Source organism: Leucoraja erinacea, chromosome 2, assembly GCF_028641065.1.
Source record: "Leucoraja erinacea ecotype New England chromosome 2, Leri_hhj_1, whole genome shotgun sequence".
Classification (NCBI taxonomy): domain Eukaryota; kingdom Metazoa; phylum Chordata; class Chondrichthyes; order Rajiformes; family Rajidae; genus Leucoraja; species Leucoraja erinaceus.
The window spans coordinates 106,187,750-106,215,017 of record NC_073378.1 but is presented as its reverse complement, the minus strand read 5'-3'; the positions used below and the strand labels follow the sequence as shown (position 1 = coordinate 106,215,017).

The 27,268-nt window shown below is 41.9% G+C and overlaps 1 protein-coding gene across 2 annotated transcripts; it reads right to left on the bottom strand.

Annotated features, from left to right (window-relative positions):
- Positions 1-16,872: 16,872 nt before the first annotated feature.
- On the bottom strand, positions 16,873-27,008 carry gngt1 (guanine nucleotide binding protein (G protein), gamma transducing activity polypeptide 1). 2 transcript variants are annotated; one of them, XM_055662708.1, is made up of 3 exons: positions 26,156-27,008; positions 25,921-26,019; positions 16,873-23,221 (listed from the first exon to the last, which is right to left on the bottom strand). In XM_055662708.1, exons 2-3 carry the CDS (start codon positions 25,999-26,001, stop codon positions 23,096-23,098), a joined length of 207 nt encoding a protein of 68 aa, XP_055518683.1. In that variant the 5' UTR covers positions 26,002-26,019; positions 26,156-27,008; the 3' UTR covers positions 16,873-23,095. The 2 variants fall into 2 exon arrangements, with proteins under 2 accessions (XP_055518683.1, XP_055518674.1); XM_055662699.1 differs by having other exon boundaries at positions 25,921-27,008.
- Positions 27,009-27,268: the final 260 nt, after the last annotated feature.

Here is a 27,268-nt window from a genome sequence, read left to right as displayed (position 1 = left end):
AGTCAGGGCAGGACAGATCGCGAGTTGTTTCCCCCTGCGGGTGAATCTGGAATCAGTTGGTGAACATCAGTAAATGTACGAGGGTGATCATTTAAAACTGAGATTCAAACTTCTCACAGAGTGTGGTGAATATCTGGAATTCTCCAGGGTTGCGAAGGCGAGAGTATTTAGAGAAGAAGTAGCTAAACATTATTGGTGAGGCAATTGAGGGCTATGGGCAACTGGAGATAAAGCCTGGGGCACATCAACCATGGCATGTAGAATTGCAAGGCAGGTTTGAGGGGCTGAGTGACTTCCTCCTGACCAAATTTGCTCATGTTCTAAGTGGTAATGAGCAATGGATCAGCTACTGTTGCTGCTGCTATTGCTGCTGTTGGTAGATAAAGAGGCTAAGAAGTTCAGGGAGACTTTAAGCAGTATACCAATCCAGACACAGGTGTATGATAGGACTAATGGACACAGAACATGGCAGATTTCTATCACCATCTATCTATATATGATATTATAAGTCACGTCTTGTATGTATGTGAGTGTGTGTGTGTGTGTGTGTTATTGTATCTTCGCCAAAACGGTACGCAGTAGCGCTAAAATCTTTGCAGAACCTTACTCAGATTTTTCCCGTTGTCGATGTGATCAAGTTTCACATCGACAACGGGTTGCATTGAGGGAATGGGTGAGTGATGGAATCTTACGTTGGGGAATGGGTTGCGTTGGGGGACCAGGCTTCCCGTGTGACAGGGACCCAACGGGTGAGTGGTGGAATCTTACATTGGGGAACTGGGTTGCGTTGGGGGATCCAGGCCTCCCGTGGGGGCTATGGGTGAGTGGTGGATTATTTAGTTGGGGGAATGGGTTATGTTGGGGGAAACAGGTGAGCGGTGGAAACTGGTTACGTTGGGGGAACGGGCGAGTGGTTGATTATTGCGTTGGGGGATACTTGGTCTAGTAGACTTTAAAAATCTTAGCCAGTGGAAAAGTTGCATCTCAGACAAGTTGTTTGTGGGGTGTTAGGGTTCAGGAATGAGAGGTTCACGCTGGCTATTTTTAGCCAGTACCCAGACAAATCTTCCTGTAACTCCAGCTAAAGCTGTGGGATTATCACAAACCTGTTTAACCTGTGTAAGTGGCCCTGTATCTCACACATGTCTCTTTGGTCGGAAGGAGCAGGGTTGAGAATCAGCCGTTGGTGATGGGATAATTCTGCAGCTGACCACTAAAGATGTGCTGAATGCTTAAATGCTTCTTCAAATAGCACTGCTTTGCAGAATGCGCCACTGTGAAAACACACTTCTGCTATGACTGGCTAATGATTACTTTGTCCTGAAAATACATGATCTAAATTCTTCAAGCTATATTTCAGAACAACTATATTCATTGCAAAACAATTTAAGTCACATCAGTCTGAAGAAAGGTTTCGGCCCGAAATGTTGCCTATTTACCTTCGCTCCATAGATGCTGCTGCACCCGCTGAGTTTCTCCAGCATTTTTATGTACCTTCTATTTTCCAGCATCTGCAGTTCCGTCTTAAACATTAAGTCACATCATGCTCATTTTCTGTGGCAAGTGAATTATTAACAAATGTGTGCATCATAAGAGGAAGTTCCCAGTCAAGTTTGCTGTGTGTAATTCAGATAGAAAAAAACAACTTAATGTAACTAACTAAAAAAAATGATGCTCAAGTATTGTGTGCTGAAAAAGTCAAGGGTTTGGAAAAAAAATTATAGACAGCTGCATCCTCTCAAATAAAGCAAGTGTGTTTATGCTAACGAAATGTGCCCTATTTTCTTTTGGCCGCTATTTTCTATGGGTTGCCTGATGCCTGAAATCATGAAAATCATAAACTAGATACAGAGCATTGGATCTGTTATACACAATGTTAAATTGATCTAAATTAGATAATATTATGTAAATTGAATCCAGCAGGTCATCTTTATTTAACACGCTGCCAAGCACTTCATCTGTTATTCACATTATTAACTATCGAGTGGAGAGTACAGGCAAATTCTGTCAAGTACTCTCGTGATTGAAGAATGGATAAAAGGCATGGGTAGCACTCACAGATCCTCAGCTCCTCATTTGAATAGTTGATGATATTTAATCACACATTATTAAGGTGCTACATTATCAAGCTGCCTTAAATATTCAGTGACATGATTATGAGAAAATAATAAAATGGCAATATTGCCACCATGCTGTTTTCATATATAATAGTAAGATTAAACGAGAACTTACCAGTTTGAAGTTTGATCTGTATTTTATGAGGAGTTACGATGAGGGATTACGTGAAGAGCCCGCTCAGCACGCATGCGCGGCATACTTCAAAGCTGCGGTGTGGAATCACAGATAGACACAGTTATTGAAGTAAACATAGTAAAGAAAAGGAAACATCAGTTTATCAGTTTGACCCATATTATTGAGGGTGGGAGCGGAGGGCATGTAATCCCTCATCGCAACTCCTCATAAAACTTCAAACTGGTAAGTTCTCGTTTAATCTTACTATTTTACTTCGGAGTCACGTTAGTGACTACGTGAAGACTTCAAAGCTCTGTGATTTCGAACTGTGTAACAGGTATTACTTCACGCACTGCCGAAGTCCTTGAGGGAGGAACTGTGTTATCATAATCAACCAATGAATCTGTTTGTAGAAAAACACAATGGTATTTTTTTAACAATAACAACAAAGAAATTAAATTGCTCCCCTGGGCTTAAATTAAATATTTGCAGTCTGTAAAATCTTTTCTGCAAATAAAACAGGTTTTTCCAACGGCTTATTATAAAATTTCTGAACGGGCTTTCCCCCTACCATCCTGCTGTAGTCAGGATGTGGTCTATAGGCACGCCCATTCTTTTAGCCGTCGACGTGGATGCTGCCCTGGTGGAATGAGATTTGTACATGTTAGTGTTTATCCCAGCAGCTTTTAGCACCTGCTTGAGCCATCTCACAATGGCCAGTTTGTGTTTAGCAGATACTTCAAGATTCAAGATTCAAGATTAAAGAGAGTTTATTGTCATGTGTCCCATATTGGACAATGAAATTGGTGCTTTGCTTCAGCACAACAGAATATAGTAGGCATGAATACAGAACAGATCAGTGTGTCCATATACCATTATATAAATATATACACACATGAATAAATAAACAGATAAAGTGCAAATAAACAGATAATGGACTATTAATGTTCAGAGTTTTGTTTGAGTTGAGTTTTACTTCGGAGTCACGTGAGTGACTACGTGAAGAGCCCGCCAGCCTGCATGCGCTTCATATCATCTATCGCATTGCGCAACGACTGGCTGGCAAGCGCGCTGCTCATCCAGCGGTAAGTTTCAAACCTAAAGGTAAGTTTTTCAACTTATTTCCAGGTTCTGTTTTCCTTGCAGGAAAGCTCTTTACAGAGTTTCCTGCTGGATGGACTGCGGGGAAGTATAATATAAGCCGCGGGGAATCCCGGTCGCACTGCGTGGAATCGGTTATGACCGCGGGAAATCCCAGTCACGGACCGCAGGGAGAACCGGCTACTGACCACGGGGAAGCCCGGTCGCGGACCGCGGGGAACCAGCTACGGAGACCACGGAAGTGCGAGTCAGCGACTTCCGGGTGCCTCTTGAATCCGCCGTGGTTCCCCAGAAAGGGGGTAAAACCAAGAGTAAGATGGATAGGAACCGCGATGGTTCCCCAGAAAGGGGGTAAAGCCAAGAGTAAGACGGACAGGCCTGTCGAGATAGGTACGTCCTCGGACGTTTAACCCAGATGGAGCATTGATAGCGGCCTCGGGCATTTATCCCACAAAATGTGATGCTCCATCCTGATATGGTCCATGGAATGGGGCCATATCAGCGCAGGTCTCCTCGGGGCCTGCAGCAGCACCTGTTTCAAGGCTGCATACAGATCTCCCTCTCTGTGGAGGGGACTGCGAGGGGTCAGTGCCTAACTTACTCCAAACTAGGAAGGATGTCCGTGGAACATAATATTGTTTTCTTTTTTTTTTCACTTACATTATTATTGATTTTTAAGAGATATGTACAAAACAGTGCAACTCCATCACCATAAATAAAACAAAGTAAGAAAAACAGCAAACAAAATTAAAAAAATAAGTAGATAGGGGGAAAAAAAAGTAAATTAAAAAATAAATTGGAATAAGACCATGTGGTTCACTTACCAAATTAAAAAAAGAAAAAACATTACATTGATTAGTTATCTGGAGATAATTCAATATTCATACAAACATACCATCTAGTTCTACATAACACAATCTTCCCATATCTAGCTTGGCATTTATCTAATTGGTGTCATGGCTCAAATAAACGGTCCATTTTTCCCAGATCTTCTCAAATGAATTCTCCTTGACTCTCAAGGAATATGTCAATTTCTCCATATTAAAGATGTCTCGCCCAAATTCTAACCACTATTCCTGTTTTGGATTTTTTTCATTAAGCCACTGCCTGGTAATGGCCTTCTTACTTGCTGCAAGATAAACTTTAATCAAATATGTATCTTCTATTTTTACAATATCTTTAATACACCCCAGATACATCACAGGGCTGGTGTTTGGGATTTTATAACCCAAGATATTTTTTACAGCTGCATTAACATTTTCCCAGTATGGCCTTATCTTTACACAGTTCCAGAAATTATGCGAGTGGTCTGCCTCCGTACTCCCACACAGCCTCCAACAGTGTTGTTGGACAGCGAGTTGTCTGCTTTTTATTTTGGCTGTTATGAAAAAGCGAGATAGATTCTTCCAGCTAAATTCTCTCCATTCTAGTGAGCTTGTGGATGAACATTGTGTTTCACACATTTGATACCATTCTTCTTCTGTTATTTGAATCTTTAATTCTGCTTCCCATTTTGTTTTTATGTAGAGCGTTGATTTTCTCCCGCTTCCCACCAGAGCATGGTAGAAAGCAGAGATGACCCGAGACCCCTTCTGTTTGGATGCATCCACAATCACCTTGATCACATTATTTGAAGTTTCATCTAGTTCTGGTCATATCTCTTTTGTAAAGTAGTCTCTTAATCAAGACCATACTTTGACTTTAAATCTTGGAAGCTCATAAACTCGCCATTTTCTGAAACTGTATACATTGCCGTTATGCCTTTTTGAGCCCATTCTTTGAATTGTGAATCATACACCTCTGGCTTAAACTTTGAGTCATATGCGAACCACTTCAATGCGTGAACCCCTCGTTTTAATTTGTATTTTTCCACTATAGCATTCCATATTTCTAACGTAATGCTACTATTGGATCCATAGCATGTCTCAAAGCCCCTCTCAGATATTTGTCTCCCACCAAAATCTGGGTCTGGTAACCCTGTATCTCCCTTTCCATTTCTTTCCATTCATAATCAGGTCTACACCAACAAGCCAGAGGTCTGAGTTGAGCTGCATAAAAGTATTTCATCAGATTTGGTAAAGCCATTCCACCCTTGCTTTTCGGCAGTTGAAGTGTTGTTAGTTTTATTCTTGGTGTTTTGCTATTCCAATTAGGTTCTGTTTTATAGTTTCCTCCCGGTTGAGGGGGGTTACTATTATCATTATTTGTTCATTAAAAAGCATCAACATCTATGTCATGTCTGAATGCATTATTAATGTTCACTCATCCTTGGTCAACTGATGCAATGTGTGACGCATGGACTCGTTTCCACAGCATTAAATCACAGAGCTTTGAAATCTTCACGTAGTCACTCACGTGACTCCGAAGTAAAATAGTAAGATTAAACGAGAACTTACCAGTTTGAAGTTTGATCTTTATTTTATGAGGAGTTTCGATGAGGGATTACGTGCCCTCCACTCCCAACCCTCTATCATAAAGGTCAGCTGGTATTCTAGTTTCTCTAATCTTAATATATTCAGTTCAAAAACTGTTATCTGTGATTTCACACCGCTGCTTTGAAGATTGACGCGAATGCGGGCTGGCAGGCTCGTCACGTAATCCCTCATCGTAACTCCTCATAAAACAAAGATCAAACTGCAAACTGGTAAGTTCTCGTTTAATCTTACTATTTAATAGCCTGATGGCTGTGGGGAAGTAACTATTCCTGAACCTGGACATTGCAGTCTTCAGGCTCCTGTACCTTCTACCTGAAGGTAGCGGGGAGATGAGTGTGTGGCCAGGATGGTGTGGGTCCTTGATGATGCTGCCAGCCTTTTTGAGGCAACGACTGCGATATACTTTCTATACATTCTATACTTGTGTGTTTCTGTAAGAGTATAGATGTGTTTTTTGGGGTGGTTTGGGATAGTTTTAGTTTAGTAGAGGAATAAGATGCAGCAGTTTTATATTCCCACCCAACTCCTTCACATTTTATATATATTGTGATCATAATATTCCTCTCTAAAATGCTTTCCCACAACTGTCTTGCCTTCTCTGCAGAAAAGCTGGTGTCTAACAGGAAATCAGTAAAGCCAGATCGCAAATCATTTTATAACAAACAGATTTCAGAAGGCAACTGAGGGAGTTAATAATAATAACTCCTTTCTATAAATGTTACAGGCCATAAGTGACTTCTAAATGTCACTGGTGGCACAGTAAAATTGTAAGTGAAATTGAATGCTATTTTTAAAAAGCAAGTAAGACCATGCAAGGTCAACAAATGTTTATGTTTAGAATTTCTACTGCACTGCCATGTTCAGTTGGTTATAACCCTGGCAAATCATTATTTGTAATTAAGCAAATAATTCCAGTGTGGCTTTAGAGTTTTGACAGATTTCATGGACATTTATTAAATTAAATACATTGGCTGTCTGTCATCTAATTTCTAATTTCTTTATCATAATTGAGGGTTTTGAGTATGCTGTGTGGTCTTCAATGTAAGTACCAGCATGTTGAGTACCAGATCACAATTGAGTCCCAATTGTGCTGCAATAAAGTTGTTTAATACAATTCAAAAACATCCAAATACAAAGATAGATTTAACCCCAAGTCCCAAGGGTGCAATCATCTATATGGACATAAACAGTGGCATCTGATCTGAAATTTAATAATTCCACCCCACACCACAATGGAATTGAAAGCCAAAATAGACCCAATGAAAATGTGAATGCTTTGTATCCTTATTTTATAATGCACAGTAGCTGCACTTTTCATTAAAATATACCGGTACTCTGTGAGAATTTTGCAATGTGAAATTGCTTCGAGTGTTGACAAAAACATGATGGGCTGAATGGCCTTCTTCCGCGTTCCAAGGAAACAAATTATTCAAGAACATATCTCAGATTTACAATGCCTTATGGGCAATCTGTACACTTTTAACTTAAAGTTGGAATTAATACAGAGCTGTTGTCAGGATCAGTTGAGGCACAGCGGAGTGTGGAATTCATGAGGCAGAGTATTCTGGTGAAGTTTCTTCACCGATTTCTACAGCTGGAAAACATGCTTTAGGAGAACTGTTTTGCTATTTTGCCTTTGCACATAGATAAACATCTCTGCTTCGGATAGGGTCAAACCACAATGCAGATCTTTAACCCAGCACAGTCAACTATTCTCTCAGTAGAAATGGCTTTATATAATTGCAATGTACCAGTTGAGTTTTGACATATTTCATGGGCATTTATTAAACTGGATACAAAGCAAACTTTGCACAAAAGCAAAATACTGTGGATGTCAGAAACTTAAAGTGTGAGAAAAAAGTTATGGAAATCCTCAGCAGGATCCAGCATTGAGAGAGAAAATTAAATGTTCATGTCTGTTACCTTTGTTTCTCTCTCCACAGTTGACCTGCTGAGGATATTCTGTGTGTTCCTTGTTTTTTTGTATGAAAGTGCATTCCTTACTTTATTGGATCATTATCTCAGGATAAGGATTGGGATCTTGAAGTGAAAAACATGTTTCTCCATCCAAAGGAAAGGGATTCATTGGAAAGCTATGGTTGTTGATTGTTTGAATACATCTAAGACTGTGCTTGGTGTTCTTCGTAAATACAAAAAATTAAAGGCTACAAAATAAAAACAGAGCCATGATCTTATTGAACATCCGAGAAGGATGAAGGGGTAAGATGGTCTATTCTTTTGTGACATCTTATGCCTTTTGAAAAACTGTAATTTTCAGTGCTCTATGCATTATCAGCAATGGGCAGGAATCCCTGAACGTATTTCTTTAATAAATGTTGGTGTTTCCTGCCAATACATAATTAACTCCCCCTAAAATAATGGCAGAATTGGCCAAAGTGTGTGCTACTACTGTGTGCCTGGCCTGGGGAGTGTATCTTAAATGTCTAATGTGGTGCAGCAATGTGTTGGAGGATGTACACAATTGGGTGAGGTCCCATTTAAATGCTAGTTTTAGTATGTTAATCATCCAAATAACATTTCAAACTGGAATTTGGCTGCTTTGTGTGTCGGTTGACTGTTTAGTTAGATAATGTCTGTTGTGCAGTCTTCATTGGTGAGCACATGTGCGGCTGGTATGACCAACCCAAGAGGCACAAGCTGCACGACACTTATATTTTCCTTAACAAAGAGCTTTTATTCAACTAATCCCAAATACAGAGTACGGAAAAGATCAAGACTGCCATTGACAGTTTGTAAATAACAAACATTGATCAAATTACAATGTTGTCAACCTTATCCACTATCCACTCGACCACCCCCCTCCCCTCGGTGATAGCTACATGACAGCAGGGCAAAGATGCTGCAGCCAATGTAAATGCTGAATCCTTCCTCTGTTCTCTGGCTCCAGTGACTCAGCCCCACCTGCGGTCCAATCTAAGGCATGGTAGAATTTTTACAAATCACAAAACCTGCACATGCTGGAACAAAGATAAAAATGCTGGAAACACTCAGCAAGTCAGGCAGTATCTGTGGCAAGTTATAAGAAACCTCTGTGTAGATAGTACTTTCCGCCAGTGGTAATGTGGTTCCGCCAGTGGGTTTTTTCTCCCTGTTGATTATTTGAAGGCGTATTTCCATTAACTGGTCCATCTTACCTTCACTGGCAAATATCAGAAAGTCACGCACCCAACTTAAAGCAGAAGTACTGAAACATAGCATGAATTGAACAATTAATGGTCTGAATTGTGCTAATTGACAGGCAATGGTTCTGAATAGTCGTACGACCTCAGTAAGTCTTGGACCAACAGCCTGCTCCAACAATGTCCAGGAATCAACATTCAGAATCAGCCTTGTCCCCTCTTTTATCTTCTGAACAGTCCGTCTATAAGCTAGGGTACTGTTCAATTTACTTCTACCCCAGTGTGGACATTGACTTTATTTCTGGAACTCTTACACTACAATGTGCGACAATGATGAGAATTATATTCTGCCCACTGTATCTTCCCCTTTGCTCTATCAATTGTACTTGAGTTTGTCTCGATTGCATTCATGTATCATGTATCAGCATGCAAAACAAAGCTTTTCACTTTACCTTGGTACACATCATAATAATGAACCTAAACCTAAAGCTGCCACATGCAGGGCTGTGTCACTTTAAACATAGACCCACCTTATCAGCAAATCAGCTGATCATAGGATCCATAAAAAGTAAGCACAAACTTTCTCTGTGTCAATGGCATCAGCAACTACAGCCACATTACAGAATGTTCAAAGTATTTTGTATGTAAATCATTATTGGTTATTTATTAAAATGATACCAAACAAGAAATATCATTAATGTATTCTTCAATTACTTTCCAGCATAGAATTTAGCTTCTAAAATTACACTGCAACTGTAACTTTATGCAAGTTTTCATAGAACACTACACATTATTAGAACTAGTTCACCAATGTAAGCAGAACTGTCACAATAAATGAAAACTTTTATAAAAGTTCTCAAATTATTGTCTCAAATTCTAAGATCAACCAATTGAAGTCCATCCTTAGCTGAATTCTACAGATATTTACCTGTTTTATGAATAATCTCATAGAAACACCTTGTCCGGACACAACGTTTTGGACACAATGTACTGAATGTTAACTGCTGTCTTGCCTTTTCACCAGTGATTTATTTTGGTTGCTTGCCAAAGTGACATCTTCAATGTTTTTCAGAGTTCTCTTTCCGCTTTGCATCTTTGCTGTTCCATTCACAGTTTTTCACACAACCCACTGATATTTTCTACTCAATTTCCCCCACTAAATCTATATGTTGCGATTTTACAAAAGGATCTTGCTCAATTATTCAGGCAGCATCAGTGGAGTGAAATGGACAGCCAATGTTTCAGGTCGAGAACCTTCATTGAGAGTGAAAGAATAGAGGGTAAGTAGCCAGTATAAAGATGTGGGGGAGAGGAGTGGGGCAAGCGCTAGCAGGTGATAGGTAAAAGGTGAGGGAGGATTGAGTGACACATCAATTAGGAGGGGGAGGGAACGGTGGAGATAGTGACACAGGCTGGAAGGTGGTAAATGGAGAACAAAAGGCTACAGTTCCCAGCATTGTTTTTGCATTGCATTGTAGTGTAAGAGTTCCACTGATGAAGTCCATTGTGCACAAAGGGGTAAAGGTTAATCGGGCAGCATCCTAGCTTATGTAAGGACTGTTCAGAAGCCTGATTACAGAGGGAAAGAAGCTGTTCCTGCATCTGAAAGTGAGTGTTTTCAAGTTTCCGTACCTTCAGCAGGATGGAACCAGGGCAAAGAAGGAATGACTGGGGTGGGACAAGTCCCTGATTATGGTGGCCACTTTCCCAAGGCAGAGTGTAGTGTAGGTGGAGGTAATGTGGAGAAATCTGGTCTGTGTGATGGGCTGGACTACATCTACAACTATCTACAATTTCTTGCGGTCTCAGTCAGGGCAGTTCCCAAAACAGGCTGTGATGCATCCCAACAGTATGCTCTCTATGGTTCATCTGTAGAAGTTTGTAATGCCCCTGTCCCACTTAGCAAACCTGAATGGAAACCTCTGGAGACTTTGCGCCCCACCCAAGATTTCCGTGCGGTTCCCAGAGGTTCCCGGAGGTTCCCGGAGGTTTTTGTCAGTCTCCCTACCCGCTTCCACTACCTGCAACCTCCGGCAACCACCTGCAACCTCCGGGAACTGCATGGAAACCTTGGGTGGGGCACAAAGTCTCCAGAGGTTTCCGTTCAGGTTTCCTAAGTGGGACAGGGGCATTAGAGTCACTGATTTCATGCCAAATTTCCTCAGACTCCTGAGGAAGTAGACACGTTAATGTGCTGTCTTCGCTATCGTGTAAATGTGGTTGGTCCACCACAGATAATTGGCAATCATCTCAGTGCAGACAGAGGAGAAAAATAATGATGGGAGCAATTCAGGAGTTTTATAAAAAGGTGTGAATGGTTGAGCGACTACAACTTGTTCCTCAGAAAAGAAAGCAGAAATTGAAAGTGCACTAATAGCAGGAGAGATCAGGGTGGATTGTATAGAAGGATAGCGAAGTTTTAGTATTTAGGATTAAAGGGACATGAGTAAGCGAGATGAAGAGAATAGAACATAAGGCATTCTGAATGATCAAATAATCACATTGATTATGTTAGACAAAAATGCTGGAGAAATTCAGCAGGTGAGGCAGCATCTATGGAGCAAAGGAAATATGCGATGTTTCGGGTCGAGACCCTTCTTCAGACTGCTTCTTCAAACCCTTCTTTAGACATATTGATTATGTTGGCTACTTTCCCGAGGCAGCGTGAAATGTACATTGGATTGGTGGGGGAAGTTGGTTTGTCTGATGGCCCACGCTATATCCACAACTCTGCAATTTAGTTTAGTTTAGTTTAGAGACACATCGCAAAACAGGCCGTGCAGCTCACCGAGTCTGCACCGACCAGCGATCCCCGCATAATAACATTATCTACATACACTAGGGACAATTTTACACTAATACCCAGCCAATTTACCTAAAAACCTGTACGTCTTTGGAGTGTGGGAGGAAACTGAAGGTCTCGGAGAAAACCCAAGGGGTCATGGGGAGGACGCACAAACTCCGTACAGACAGAACCCATAGTCGGCATCGAACCCAGGTCCCTGGTGCTGCAAGCGCTGCAAGGCAGCAACTCTACCGCTGTGCCACTGTGCCACCCTTTTTGCAATCTCTTGCAATCTTTGACTAACCATGTTGTGGATGTAGGAGGTTTCCTACAGTACATCTGTAGAAATTAATACAAGTTGTTTGAAACATACCAATTTCCCTTGTCTTCTGAGGAAGTAGAGTCATAGGTTTGCTACCTTGGCTGTAGCTTCAATGTGATTGAATGAGGACAAATTATTAGTAATATTTACACCTTGGAACGTGAAGCTCTCGACCTGCACCGTTGATGCTGACTGGAGTGTGTCACCATCTTGTTTCCTGAATTTGACGACTAGCCTCATCACTTTGCTAACATTGAAGGAGATGTTGTAGCCTTGACTCCATGTTACTAAGCTCTACCTCTTTCCCGTATTTTGTCTCTTCATGTTCAAGATCTGGCCCTCGACAGTGGTGTCATCTGCAAACTTGTAAATAGAGTTATAGCAGCATTTGTCTGTGAAGTTGTGAGTGTATAGGGGGTAAAGAAAGGGGGCAAGAATATATCCTTGCTGAGCACCATCAGTGTTATTGTGGAAGATGGTTTGCTCCAGATTTCTTCATTTATATTCTCTTGTGTATGTAATTGAGAGTCACAGATTGAGCATGCAGAATGTTAGTGTAATTGTTAGGGATCTAATAAAGAAAGTGTGTAGTGGTTGCTTGAGAGCGCAGCTTTGCACAGTCTAGTTCATTTCTAATATACTTCAGGGAAACTTCTCTTGGCTGGACCTTGTGTTAGCTATTTGAGGAGTGCAGCTTGGTTTCATGTCAAGTTGGAGAAGGTTTAGATCAAAGAACAGATGGAGGAGCAGAGGGTTAGGCAGGGTGCTAGCAGAAATAAATAAAAGTGTCATAAATCTACTGATTCTGAGGAGGTGGAGGCAAATTGAGAAGATATAAAGATATCAATGTGCTGGCAGATCAAATGGAATATGCCTGAATAATAACTCATCTTCCTCCCTTTGCCAGGCTTGATAAGCAAAACCTAGTTTCTACAGTGATATCATTGGTACTGATTAAACAAAACACAGCTCAAATCAACAGGATGGTTCAACATTTGACAATAGTAGCAAGTGGAAAAAATGATGGGAGCCTAAAACAATATTTTTGTCTTCCGGATGTTGAAAGTAAAAGTTGTGACTCTTCCAAGATAAGCCCAGACATGGGGCCACAGGAGGTATTGGGGAAGTGGGACTGTATTATCAGTCGCCACCTGGCCTCAGAGGAATGTCAGTAAAAGACAGTGAGATGAAAACAGAGCGTCATGTACATAGCATGGAAATAGGAGCTTCAGCTCAACTATTCATTCCAACCAAGTTGGCATTGGGCTAGTTCCACTTTGTATTCGTATATCTGTCCAAATGTCTTTGAAATCCGTAATTGTCTCTCCCTCTGCAGCTTCCTCTAGCAGCTCGTTCCAGATATGGAAAACCCCTGTGAGTGAAACGGTTGCTCCCGAAGTCCCTCTTAAATCTCTTCCCTCTTAACTTAAGCCTTTCCCGTCAAATTTTAAAATCCAGAATCCTCTACTCTGGGAAAAATCACTTTGGGGCTCTGAATATGCCAACTCCTTTCAGAGAGATGGAATTGAATCTTCCCTGGGAAGTTGTATGAAGCTAGAAGGCACCAGAGGAGGGTGAAATGTAAACTAGTTTGTCCTCTAAAAAGACTGTGGAGTATAAGCAGGGTAATTCATTCCCTGTTACAAGGGCTTGCTCCTTTCGTTCTGGAGGGGAACAAGATTTTACCTTGCTCCCGCCACTATTTTTCAGCATCATCAGTCCTTGATCCTCTTAATAGTCCCTGCGCAATGTTAACCAGACATTGATATCTTTGGCTAGGATTGCCATTTTGCTACGAAGAAGATAAAATGTGTACATTTAGAAGAGTGAAGAACTTTATAAGAGGAAAGCAACATGCCCAAGGACCTTAAAAATACGGTAATGGATGAGAATAAAACAGTTGAGTGGAAATTCTTTGAGGAAGAAATTATGTCTTTAAGAGGAGTGATGGTTCCTTGGATGAGAGAAACATACACACACATATATATATATTACTCCATTGTCACAAGATATTAGAAAAGAAAGTTGGTGGTCAGGAATTGAATCAAGATAGAATTATATAGGAGATAAGCTTGCAAAGAACGGAGAAGTGGCATATAATTAAGAGATATAGAGTCAAGATTGAGTGTTGTAGGAGACTGTGGAATGAAACCAAGGCCAATTTGACTCTTCCCTTTTCCTCTATTTTGTGATCCATAAAATGCATTTAAAGTTTTTAACAAAAGAAGTGGAAGAGGCCATATAGACTTGCACTTACTCCATTATTCAAATAAATCATGGCTGATAATTTACTTCAATGCTATTTTCCATCATTCCTTGATCTCTTAATAGTCCCGGAATGTACCAGTCCCTGACTTAAAAATATTCAGTATCTGAGCCTCCATAGCCTTATTTATTATAATTCTAAAAGTTCTCTGATTAATATACAGCGGCTTGCAATGGTTTCCATACACCTTGAACGTTTCCACATTTTGTCACGTTACAACCACAAACGTAAATATATTTTATTGGGATTTTATGTGATAGACCAACACAAAGTGGTGCATAATTGTGAAGTGGAAGGAAAATGATACATGATTTTCCAATTTTTTTACAAATTAGGAACTGAAAAGTGTGGCGTGCAAAAATATTCAGCCCTCCTGAGCCAATACTTTGTAGAACCACCTTTCGCTGCAATTACAGCTGCAAGTCTTTTGGGGTATGTCTCTACCAGCTTTGCACATCTAGAGACTGAAATTTTAGCCCATTCTTCTTTGCAAAATAGCTCAAGCTCAGTCAGATTGGATGGAGAGCGCCTGTGACCAGCAATTTTCAAGTCTTGCCAGAGATTTTCAATTGGATTTAGGTCTGGACATTGACTGGGCCATTCTAACACATGAATATGCTTTGATCTAAACCATTCCATTGTAGCTCTGGCTGTATGTTTAGGGTCGTTGTCCTGCTGGAAGGTGAACCTCCGCCCCAGTCTCAAGTCTTTTGCAGACTCTAACAGGTTTTCTTCCAAGATTGCCCTGTATTTGGCTCCATCCATCTTCCCATCAACTCTGACCAGCTTCCCTGTCCCTGCTGAAGAAAAGCATCCCCACAGCATGATGCTGCCACCACCATGGTTCACAGTGGGGATGGTGTGTTCAGGGTGATGTGCTGTGTTAATTTTCCCCCACACATAGCGTTTTGCATTTAGGCCAAAAACTTCAATTTTGGTCTCATCTCACTAGAGCACCTTCCCCCACATGGCTTGTGGCAAACTGCAAAAACGGGACTTCTTCTTGCCTCACTTCCATAAAGGCCGATTTGTGGATTGCACAACTAATAGTTGTCCTGTGGGCAGATTCTCCCACCTGAGCTATGGATCCCTGCAGCTCCTCCAGAGTTACCATGGGCCTCTTGGCTGCTTCTCTGATCAATGCTCTCCTTGCCCGGCCTGTCAGTTTAGGTGGACGGCCATGTCTTGGTAGGTTTGCAGTTGTGCCATACTCTTTCCATTTTCAGATGATGGATTGAAGCGCTCCGTGAGATGTTCAAACCTTGGGATTTTTTTTTATAACCTAACCCTGCTTTAAACTTCTCCACAACTTTATCCCTAACCTGTCTGGTGTGTTCCTTGGGCTTCATGATGTTGTTTGTTCACTAATGTTCTCTAACAAACCTCTGAGGCCTTCACAGAACAGCTGTATTTATACTGAGATTAGATTACACACAAGTGGACTCTATTTACTAATTAGGTGACTTCTGAAGGCAATTGGTTGCACTGGATTTTATTTAGGGGTATCAGAGTAAAGGGGGCTGAATACTTTTGCACGCCACACTTTTCAGTTTTTTATTTGTAAAAAAATTTGAAAACCATGTATCATTTTCCTTCCACTTCACAATTATGCGCCACTTTGTGTTGGTCTATCACATAAAATCCCAATAAAAACATTTACGTTTGTGGTTATAACGTGACAAAATGTGGAAAAGTTCAAGGGGTATGAATACTTTTGCAAGCCACTGTATATTCACCACTGAATGGTCAACCACTTATTTTAAGTCTATGGCCCCAGGACCATAGAGTTTTTGGACAGCCAGCCAGGAACAATAGCATCTTTGCATCGACTATGTTGGGCACCCTCCACCACCTTTCCCCCTTACCACCTGCTGCACAAACCTTTCTCCCACCCTCTCACCACTAAAATCTCCCCACTCCTTTGTCCTCCACAATATGCTCAACTCTCATTCCCAGTCTTATATTTCCCTTTTACCCCTTCCTTTCCCATACCCTCTTCCAGCATTTTCCTCGTTCAAGCTTTACATTTCACTCCCCCACATCTTTTCTGATCTGACAACCCTTTGTATCCTTTTCACTTTCAGGCTTTGTCACTTACTCTACCCATCTGCAATGACATCATCCTCACCTGCATCCACCTAATACTCCCAGTTCCTCCATCTATGCCGCATCTGTGCCCAAGCTGAGGTGTGCCATACCAGGTAATCGAATATTTCCTCATTCTTTAGGGAACAGGGGTTCCACTCTTCCATTATAGATGAGGCCCTCACTAAGGTCTCCTCGATATCCTGCAGCCCAGCACTTATTCCCCTCCTCCCATTCGTAACAAGGAGAGTTCCCCTTGTCCTCACCTTCCACCTCATCAGCCGTCACATACAGCACATAATCCTCTGACATTTTCACCACCTCCAACGGGATCCCATTCCTAACTACATCTTCCCATCTAGACCCCTTTCCGCTTTCCGCAGAGACCATGCATTCCGCAACTCCCTGGTCAAATCATCCCTTCCCACCCAAACCAACCCTCTCCAGGTACTTTGCCCTGCAACAGCAGGAGATGCAACACCTGTCCCTTAACTTCCCCCCTCGACTCCATCCAAGGACCCCAACATCTTTTCATGTGAGGCAGAGGTTCACTTGCACCTCCTCCAACCTCAACTACTGTATCCGCTGTTCCAGGTGTGGTCTCCTGTATACTGGCGACACCAAGCACAGGCTCGGCAATAGTTTAGGCTGAACACCTCTGCTCAGTCCGCTTAAATTTACTTGATCTCCCAGTTGCCAAACACTTTAACTCCCCCTCCCATTCCCACACTGACCTTTCTGTCCTGGCCTCCTCCACTGTCAGAGTGAGGCCCAGTGCAAATTGGAGGAACAGGGTATTGAACTAAACATTGTTTGTCCATTCCCTCCACAGATGCCACCTAACCCTTAACTTCCTTTAGTGCTTAGCTTTTTGCTGAACATTTCAGCAACCCTAGTTTCCTGTATCTCCCATATTTCATACACTATCTGTTCTTAATGTTTTGTAATCAGTTTAGCTCATATTCCACTGTTAGCGTTGGCCACAAGTATGTTATTGGTAACTGAATGGAAAATGCTGGGAATACACAGCAGAATAGATAAATGCAGTGGAGCACAAGGCAGAGTTAACTTCTCAGGTCAAGGGTAAATTATTTAATTGATATATATGCCAACAACAGAACAGTGATATTCTTACTTGCTGCAGCTTAATAGGTCTGCAAACACAACAACAAACTTATACTTGCATAATAATTAATAATAAAATAAATAATAGCATAATACTAGTATCCATAATAGCGTAAAACTGAAGTCCCTGGTGCAAATTAAGGCACATTCCACAGGATCATAATTATTAAGGTTAGTGTTGTATCGTGTTTAAGACTATGATAGCTGCTGGGGAAAAGGTGTTCTTTGATCTTGGTGGTCACAGTTTCCAGGTTTTTGTATCTTCTTTGTGATGGTAGGAGAAAAGTGAGAGAATGCCCAGGGCCGTTGATGAAACTGACTGCCCTTTTGAGGTGAGACCTCATATAGTTCCCTTTGATGGTGGGAGATCAGTTGCTGTGATGGACTGGGAAATGTCTACCACTCACTGTACTTTCCTTCCTTCCTGAACATGTGAGTATTCAGGCTGTGATGCAACCAGTATTCTCTCTGCTGTACACCTGTAGAGGTTCAATGGAGTATTTGGCAACATACCAATCCTCCTCAATCTTCGAAGGAAGTAGAGATATTGATGATCTTTCTGTGTGATTGCATCAATATGCTGGACCCAGGACAGGCTTTCAGAGATATGCATATGCGTGAACTTGAAGCTGTTGGCTCCCTCCATTGCCAACCTGTCCATGAAGACTGGTTTGCTGATCCCCAGCTTTCCCCTCCTGAATTCGTCAGACCCATGGTTTAATTGTGTGCTGCAATGGCAACTCAAATTTCACTAAACCAATTGGTGTATGTGACAATAAATGTCCGTTGTCCTTTGTCTAATGCTAACAGCAATAGTGTTGTTCTGGCACCATTTAATCAGAATTTCAATCTCCCTCCTGTACTCAGATTTATCATTACCAGTAATTCTGGTCAACGAGAGTAGAACAGAGGACAGTGCACTGAGCTTTGTGGTGCTACTGGGTTGATGATTATTGAGAAGGAAGTGTTGTTGTCAATTCGTACTGATGTCGATGAGGAGGTTGAGGATCCAATTACATGGGGATGAGCAAAGACTCAGTTTTCTAACTTTGATGATGAATTTGGACGGGAGGATGTTGTGGAATCTTCTTATTGTCCAAATAGTCCAGTGCAGAGTGGAGAGCCAGTGAAATCATATCCCCTGTTAATCTGTAAATGGTTAGCAAACTGAAGTGGATCTGGGTCCTTACTAAGAAGTTGAGGTCAGAAGAAATGTGTAAGAAGGAACTGCAGATGCTGGTTTAAACCAAAGATAGACACAAAAAGCTGGAGGAACTCAGAAGTCAGAAGGGGATGCATCACAATCAACCTCTCAAAACACTTCACACCATGAATGTTAATGCTACCAGTTGGTAGTTATCAAGGCACATCAACTTATTCTGCTTGGACACCAGTAATATCGATGTCCTTTTAAAGCAGGTGGGAACCTTGGTCCTTAATAATGAGGTTAGAGATTCCCACAAAATCTACAGCCAGTGATCCATGCAATTTTCAAGAACTTGCCCAGACACACCATTGTCACCGAATACACCCTCATTAAAGACCTTCTGACTGCTGAGTTCCTCCAGCTTTTTGTGTCTATCTTTGGTTTAAACCAGCATCTGCAGTTCCTTCTTACACATTTCTTCTGACCTCAACCTCAGTGACTGAGAATACAGTTTGGCTATGGGCCCCCTAGAGGGCACATCAATGTTCTCCCTTTTGTTGTGGGCCTGGAGCACTGAGTTTATTGATATCTTCAAGCAAATCAATCAGATTCGTAACACACGATCCCCCATGTACAAAACTATGCTGACTATCCCTAGTCATCCCCTGTCTATCCAAATACATATATACCTTATCCCTCAGAGTACTCTCCAGCAATTTGACTACCTCAGATTTTAGGCTCACCTGTCTATTGTTGCCAGGCCTTTCCTTGCAGTCCTTCATAAAAGAGGCACAATACTAGCCACACTCCAGTCTTCTGGTGCCTCATGCAATGATTCATATATCTCAGTCAGGGCTCTCGCAATTTCATCTCTAGCTTCCTTGGATATATCTGAACAAGCCCGGGAGATTTATCTACCTTCATATGCTTTAGGATGTTCAGCATCACTTTGACCATAATACAGACTGTCTTTAAAACATCTCCATTGATTGCCCCAAATTGCCCTGCTTCATATCTGTCTTCATGGTAAAAACAGAGGAGAAATACTCATTGAGGACCTTGCCCATCTCCTGCAGCTCCACACAGAGTTGGCTGCTTTGGTTTCTGATGGGCCCTATTCCCCCTCTAGTTACATTCTTTCTCTTAATGTATATACAATCTCTTTGGATTTTCCTTAATATTATCTGCCAGAGCTATCTTCTGCCCCCTTTTTGCCCTCCTGATTTCCTTCTTAAATTGACTCCTCAGTTCCCGAAACACTGCCAGGGATACACTTGTTCTCAGCTGCCTATACCTACCCCATACCTCCTTCATTCTCTGACCAAAGCCTCGATTTCTCTCGTCATCCAAGCTTCCATCCACCCATCTGCCTTGCCCTTCACTCACACTGAAACACATATGCCTTGAACTTTTGTCATCACAATTTTAAAAGAATCCCACGTTCCTTTGCCCATAAACAACCTACTCCAATCATCCTGAACAAGTTCCTGTCTAATACCATCAAAATTGTCCTTACCCCGTCAGAATTTTAATTTGTGCGGCTGCCCTGTCTTTACTCTTAACTATTTTAAGGCTAATAAAACAGCAGTCGCTGGTTCCAAAAGGCTCACAAAAAAACTCTTCAGTCACTTACCCTTCCCAGCTTTCCTGAACACATTTGATAAATTCCACAAATTCCACAACATCTAAGCTGTTGACACTATGACAGTCCCAGTCTATATTGAAAGAGTTAAACTCCCTACTATGACAACCCTATTAGTCTTGCAGCTGCCTGCAGTCTGCTGGCATATTTGCTTGTCTAATTCCCATTGCTCATCTCCTTTTTATTTCTCAACACCACCCATACTGCCTTACTAAAGGAACCATTTGTAACATCCTCAAATTTCTCCCATGCCTTCTCCTTAATCAATAAAGCAACATCCCCAACCTCTTTTATCCCCACTGCTGTCTCTCCTGTGTTACCTGTCCCCTGAAACATTAACCTGCTAGCCCTCTCCACACCATGAACTCATCCACCTTGACTGTGAGGCCTCTCATATTAAAATAAATGCAATTTAATCCACTTGTCCTACCTCGCTCCCTGCCATGCTTCTGCCTATTCTGTCCACTGAACCTTCTTCCATCAACTTCCGTCCTGTCTTCCAGCCTTCATCTGCCTCAGTCCTGCTTTGAATCCTGTCCCCCCTCCCCTGCCAATCCAGTTTATAGCCACCCTTGTGAATCATTAATGTCCAACAGTTTATTTTACTGCAGATTTCCAGAATCTGTAGCATTTTGCTTTCAACTCTCTCGCTGTATTTATATTGCTTCTTCCATTACAAAATAAATTTCTTACTTAAAAATAATCTTTATGAGTTTATATACAAATATCAAAATCTGCATTCTGTTCAGCAATTTTACTTGCTTCTCCTTGTGAAATCTTTACTCATAACTTGTGTTTTCTCTTTCTATATAGTTCCAATCCCATTGTTTTATCATGGTTGCCTTTTAAAAAAAAAAACATTAATTTAAACCTTCGCCAAGCAACAACTGCTCCAATTGCAAAGGTATCAGGATGAATCGTATTCATGTAAAATTGTCTGTGCTACATTGACCTTCCCAGGGACAGAATGGCCTCAATGGGGGCCACAGGCATGGCTATGATAAATATCATGAGATTAAGATTATGAAGAGTATTGCATGGGATCAGATAAAAGAGAGTACACCAAGATTGAAGAGAATCTATGCGTGTAAATACATGAAGCATGGGAAATCAGGATGGTAATAGGAAATTGCATGGCTTATAATGTTATGGCAAAGCTGAGACCTGGAACAGAATAGGATAGAACTGGGTACTGTCTTGCATATAAATATTGTATAAAACCATGATGGTAATTGACGGTGAATGCACAGTTTATGAGTACCCAGTTTAGGGGAATCAAGAATTAGAGGACTTTGGTTTCCCCTGGGGTGCACGTTTTTTCCCACACAGAAGGAGGTGGGCATTTGGAACGAGCTGCAAAAGAGGCAGACACAAAAAGCTCAGCAGGACAGGCACCATATCTGGAGAGAAGGAATGGGTGATGTTTCTGGTCAAGACCCTTCTTCAGACTGCTAGTTGAGGCAGATAATATGACAATATTTAAAAGACATTTGGACAGGTACATGGATATAGAGGTATACAAGCCAAAGCAGGCAGGTTGGACTAGTGTAGATGAGGCATCTTGGTCGGCATGGGCTTGTTGGGCCAATGGGCCAATTTCCATGCTGTATGGCGCTCTGACTCTATAAGGTGTTCAGGTCCTATGGATGCCGAAAGAAAAGAGTTGAAGTAGCAGGGGAAACCTATTGGTTAAGGGGGATTATTGGTTAATAAAGGTGCTATTTTACTTCTGGGCCATCATCTGGTGGAAAATTTCCAAATATGCAGGTATGAGAGCTCCCCCTTCCTTGGATGCTGCTCTGATCCCTATCACTGGCAGACAGGCCAGGAGACGGCAATCCCCGGTGTCATTGGTAACCGCTGGGAGCAATTAGCTGATATTGGTTTGGCCATCAGCCTGCTCCCTATAAACCCAGGCATTCTAGACAGAGGGAAGAAAGAAGAGATGCTATGGGTGGCGCAGCGATAGAGTTGCTGCCTTACAGCGATTGCGGCACCGGAGACCTGGGTTCGATCATGACTATGGGTGCCGTCTGTACGCAGTTTGTGCGTTCTCCCCATGACCGTGGGGGGTTTCTCCGAGATCTTTAGTTTCCTCCAACACTCCAAAGACGTGCAAGGTTTGTAGGTTAGTTGGCTTGGTATAAGTGTAAAATTGTCCCTAGTGTGTGTAGGGTAGTGTTATTGTGCGGGAAACACTGGTCGGCGTGGACTCGGTGTGACAAAGGGCCTGTTTCCGTGCTGATCTCTAAGCTAAACTAAAACTAAAACTAAAGAGAGACAAAGTGGGATGCCCCATTCACCCACCCCAACAGTTGATCACCCCCCCCAAAAATCAAATCCCACCATGATCATCACAATAATGGGATCTCAGCCAAGCTGCACATTTCTTTTCCCTCACCAATTTCTGATCCTCTCCCACAATGCTCCCTCTACCCATGGTTCCTTTTGCCTGCAATTCTCCATAAATACCCTCAACCACCCTCAACCCACCCTTTGCCACGCCCTATGATCCTCCCAACGCATTGCACCAAGATCCCTCCCTGTCTGTGATAGAGAAGTATAGTACAGGAACAGACCCTTCCTATTCCCATACTCCTTTTAGTTCTACTGATCCTATTCCCTCCCCTTCCCACAGATATCCTTCGCCTTCAATGCCCAATCCACTTTGTATCTTTTGCTTAGATTTAACGTATAACGATACCATGCCAACAGAGATAACAAGTCTATTGGACAATCTTCCAGCTTTAGCATCGGCAGGTTTCATTGCACTTTGGTCATTAGGTTGTGGAAATATCCTGATAACTCTTCCATGTTATGTGACCACACAGCCTCCTTTCTCCTTGAAGGGATTCCTGTCCTCGGGGATTCCCTTTACCAAAGGATCTTCTGCAGACTGTGATTCAATGTAGTCCTTCAGTTCCTCTGCACACTTGGATACCTGAAATGGTTCAATGTGAAACAATAAGCGCCATTGGCTAAATGGAGGCTTCTTAGAATTTAAACATATTACCAATGTCAAATAGGGAGTGGTAACCACATTTGCATAGAGGGTGGTACTCTTGCCTCTAAGGCAGAAGCAGAAAATCTAGCTGAAACTTTGGATCAGTGGTGAGGGAATGCTACACAGTCAGAGGGTGTCGGTCAGAGTGAACCACGTGCAGCTAAAAGGCTCTCACAGGGCGGCGCGGCATATGGAGAAGCAGCACGTAGCGAGGTGGTCGAAGTCCCAGAGGTCGGGATGGGGTCAGAGTCCCTCGATCTCAGAACCTCAAGGTAGGAGTCCTGGTGGTCAGAGTCCTGGCGTCAGAGTAACACATTGTGGAAACAGGCCAACATGTTCCAGCTGCACTAGTTCCACCTCACCGCATTTGGTCCATATCCCTCCAAACTTGTCTTATCCATGTACATGTCTAACTGTTTCTTAAACGTTGGGATAGTCCGAGCCTCAACTACCTAACAGTAAAAGGATTAGTCCAAGTCAGCATGGATTTATGAAAGGAAAATCATGCTTGACTAATCTTCTGGAATTTTTTGAAGATGTGACAAGTAAAATGGATGAAGGGGTGCCAGTGGATGTAGTGTATCTAGACTTTCAGAAAGCCTTTGATAAGGTCCCGCACGGGAGACTGGTGACTAAAATTAGAGCACATGGTATTGGGGGTAGGGTGTTGACGTGGATAGAAAATTGGTTGAAAGACAGGAAGCAAAGAGTAGGAGTGAACGGGTCCTATTCAGAATGGCTGACAGTGGCGAGTGGAGTGCCGCAAGGCTCGGTGTTGGGGCCACAACTGTTTACCATATATATTAATGATTTGGAAGAGGGGATTAGGAGCAACACTAGCAAGTTTGCGGATGACACAAAGCTGGGTGGCAGTGTGAACTGTGAAGAGGATGTTAGGAGGTTGCAGGTTGACCTGGACAGGTTGAGTGAGTGGGCAGATGCGTGGCAGATGCAGTATAAGATAGATAAATGTGAGGTTTTTTGTGGAAAAAACAAGGGGGCAGGTTATTATCTCAATGGGGTTAGGTTAGGTAAGGTGGAGATACAGCGAGACCTGGGTGTCCTTGTACACCGGTCACTGAAAATTGGCGTGCAGGTATAGCAGGCAGTGAAGAAAGCTAATGGAATGTGGGCCTTCATAACAAGACGATTTCAGTATAGGAGTAGCGAGGTTCTTCTGCAGTTGTATAGGGCTCTGGTGAGACCACATCTGGAGTATTGTGTACAGTTTTGTTCTCCTAATTTGAGGAATGACATGCTTGTGATTGAGGCAGTGCAGCATAGGTTCACGAGATTGATCCCTGGGATGGCGGGACTGCCATATGAGGAAAGATTGAAAAGACTAGGCTTGTGTTCACTGGAGTTTAGAAGGATGAGGGGGATCTTATAGAAACATATAAAATTATAAAAGGACTAGACAAGCTAGATGCAGGAAAAATGTTCCCAATTTTGATCGAGTCCAGAACCAGGGGCCACAGTCTTAGAATAAAGAGGAGGCCATTTAAGACTGAGGTGAGAAAAAGCTTTTTCACCCAGAGAGTTGTGAATTTATGGAATTCCCTGCCACAGAGGGCAGTGGAGGCCAAATCACTGGATGGATTTAAGAGAGAGTTAGATTGAGCTCTCGGGGCTAGTGGAATAAAGGGATATGGGGAGAAGGCAGGCACAGGTTATTGATTGGGGACGATCAGCCATAATCACAATGAATGGCAGTGCTGGCTCAAAGGGCTGAATGGTCTCCTCCTGCACCTATTTTCTATGTAGAGGGGGTGCCTACAACAAAGGGGGACCTGGTGGGGAGGGGGGAGACAAAGAAGGGATGAGTACTTTTTGTAACTTTGTCTGTGCCTCTGTGGCGACTCTTTTGCGTATTTTGTTTGCATAACCAATTAATGTCACTGTACCTAGGTGCAAGTGACAATAAAGTATCTTCATCATAATCAGATTTTTTTGGATGAAAGCATCTACCTGGATGTAAAAAAAAATCCTGTGAATGTGATATCTGGTGTCCCTCTCAATGGTTTAGTGTTAAACTGTGTTACTAAAACAAATCAAATGGCCATTTTCACATTGCAATTGGCAGGAAGTCATAGTGTACAACACTTGAAAAATTAAGTTGTCAGCTTCTGTGAAGAACCTCTGATATACTGCTCTATCCTGTTGCTGTGAGAGAACCAGTAAATGCAACAGAGGTCTTGCTGGCAGTGCTCCTGACACATTGGGCGGTGTGATTTAACTGATATGCTACATCTTCCAGCTTTTTCTATTTTTATGTTAGATTTCCTTTGAACTGACTACGTGTGCTGAAAGTGAAGAAGAATAACATGCGCAAGGCCCCAAAGTTAATGAGAATCAGCCAGATCTCTGTGCTGCATCAATATTGATCAATGGAAGAGTTCTTATTATTACAGAAGATTATAATTGTCTGTTAATATGTGCTTTAAATTTCAATTAGTTTCTCACATTCTTGACCTATAATAGGATTTCATTTACACTGCTGGGAAACTTACTGTTTAAGTGCAGAAATGAATCTCAACAGTATGGAGATACAAGAAATCTATAACCCCATAAAACAGCAACAGGAAATACAAGAACTGACAAGCCACTGGTCTGAAATCTTAAACAGTAGTTCTTACCAGCATCCTCTGTAAAGGTAGTTCTTTCTTGAGTTGCTCTATCTCCATTTTCAAACGGTCTTTGTCAGATAAGTCTTCCATTCCTGACTTTGTATTTGACTTTAAAATAAAAAACAAAACCTTTTGTTCACCATGTACGGTCAAAAGAAAAATCACTGTTTTTAAAACATATATTCAATTCAAGCAAAAGCCTGGCAATGCAAATGAACAGAGGGAAGCAATTCAATGGGCTCACCAGTCTTGGGTAGATTTCACTTATTCATCACTGACCAATGTTGGTCACACAGCCAATAATCCCGCAATCTGGTATTGGTTTCTTAAAGCAAAGTCTAGAATAACATAATCTGTAACTTTTTTTAAAATTGCAAACTTTTAACAGTCATTTATTAGTTGGAAGGGCAGAAAATCCCTTCTCGCCACCCATATTGTTCCAGGGTTGCACACTCAGCTTCCAAAGGAAATATTTTTTTAAACAATAATGTATTTCCTTTGGTTGATCAGGTTTCCTGACAGCTTTCCTGTACCCAATCCTGTCCCATTTTGAGCCAAAACAGTGATGTTGTACGACATTCCCATGCGACTCCTTATGCCTGCAACTGAGCAAGTTAATCTGACAAGCTTCACGCATTTACACATACACCTCTCTCTCTGTTTCTCTTGTATCCCCTTTCAGTCTGATCCCATCTGATAGTGCAGTGATGAAAAAATAAAACATAACTGAAAATTAAAAACACTGCTTGTGCCGTAAATCTGAAATAAAAACAAAACCAATTAAAATGCCGGAAACACACATGCAGTCACGGTGGCACAGCGGCAGAGTTGCTGCCTTACAGCAAAATTGCAGCGCCAGAGACCCGGGTTCGATCCCGACTACGGGTGCTGTCTGTATGGAGTTTGTACGTTCTCCCTGTGATCTGCGTGGGTTTTCTCCGAGATCTTCGGCTTCCTCCCACACTCCAAAAACGTACAGGTTTGTAGGTTAATTGGCTTGATAAAAATGTAAAAATTGTCCAAGTTGGCGATATGCAGAGTACTGCCCTACCGACTACAAAATTCAGAAGGTTCAGAGGTATCAGACAATGTTTTAGGTTTCGACCTTTCTTCAGACCCAGTCTAAAAAAGGTCCGGACCTGAAATGCTGCCTGTCCATTTCCTCTCCAGATGTTGCCTGACCTGCTGAGTTCCTCCTGCGCAGTGTGTTTAGATTAAAATATGGTGATGGAGTTAGAAGAAAAAATAAATAATAGGAGAAAGGATCAGAAGGAGTAGATTGATTAAAACAAAAATAGATATGGCAAACAATGATCTTGAGTATATATTCCAGATGGAAACACATTCATTAAACGAA

Bases quoted from the DNA above. Each gene is read 5' to 3' on its own strand.
- gngt1 (XM_055662699.1), bottom strand. From the start codon at position 26,001: ATGGAAGACTTATCTGACAAAGACCGTTTGAAAATGGAGATAGAGCAA. The intron at 23,222-25,920 runs GTAAGAACTACT...GAACCATTTCAG, and splicing joins TACCTTTACAGAGGATGCTG to GTATCCAAGTGTGCAGAGGA.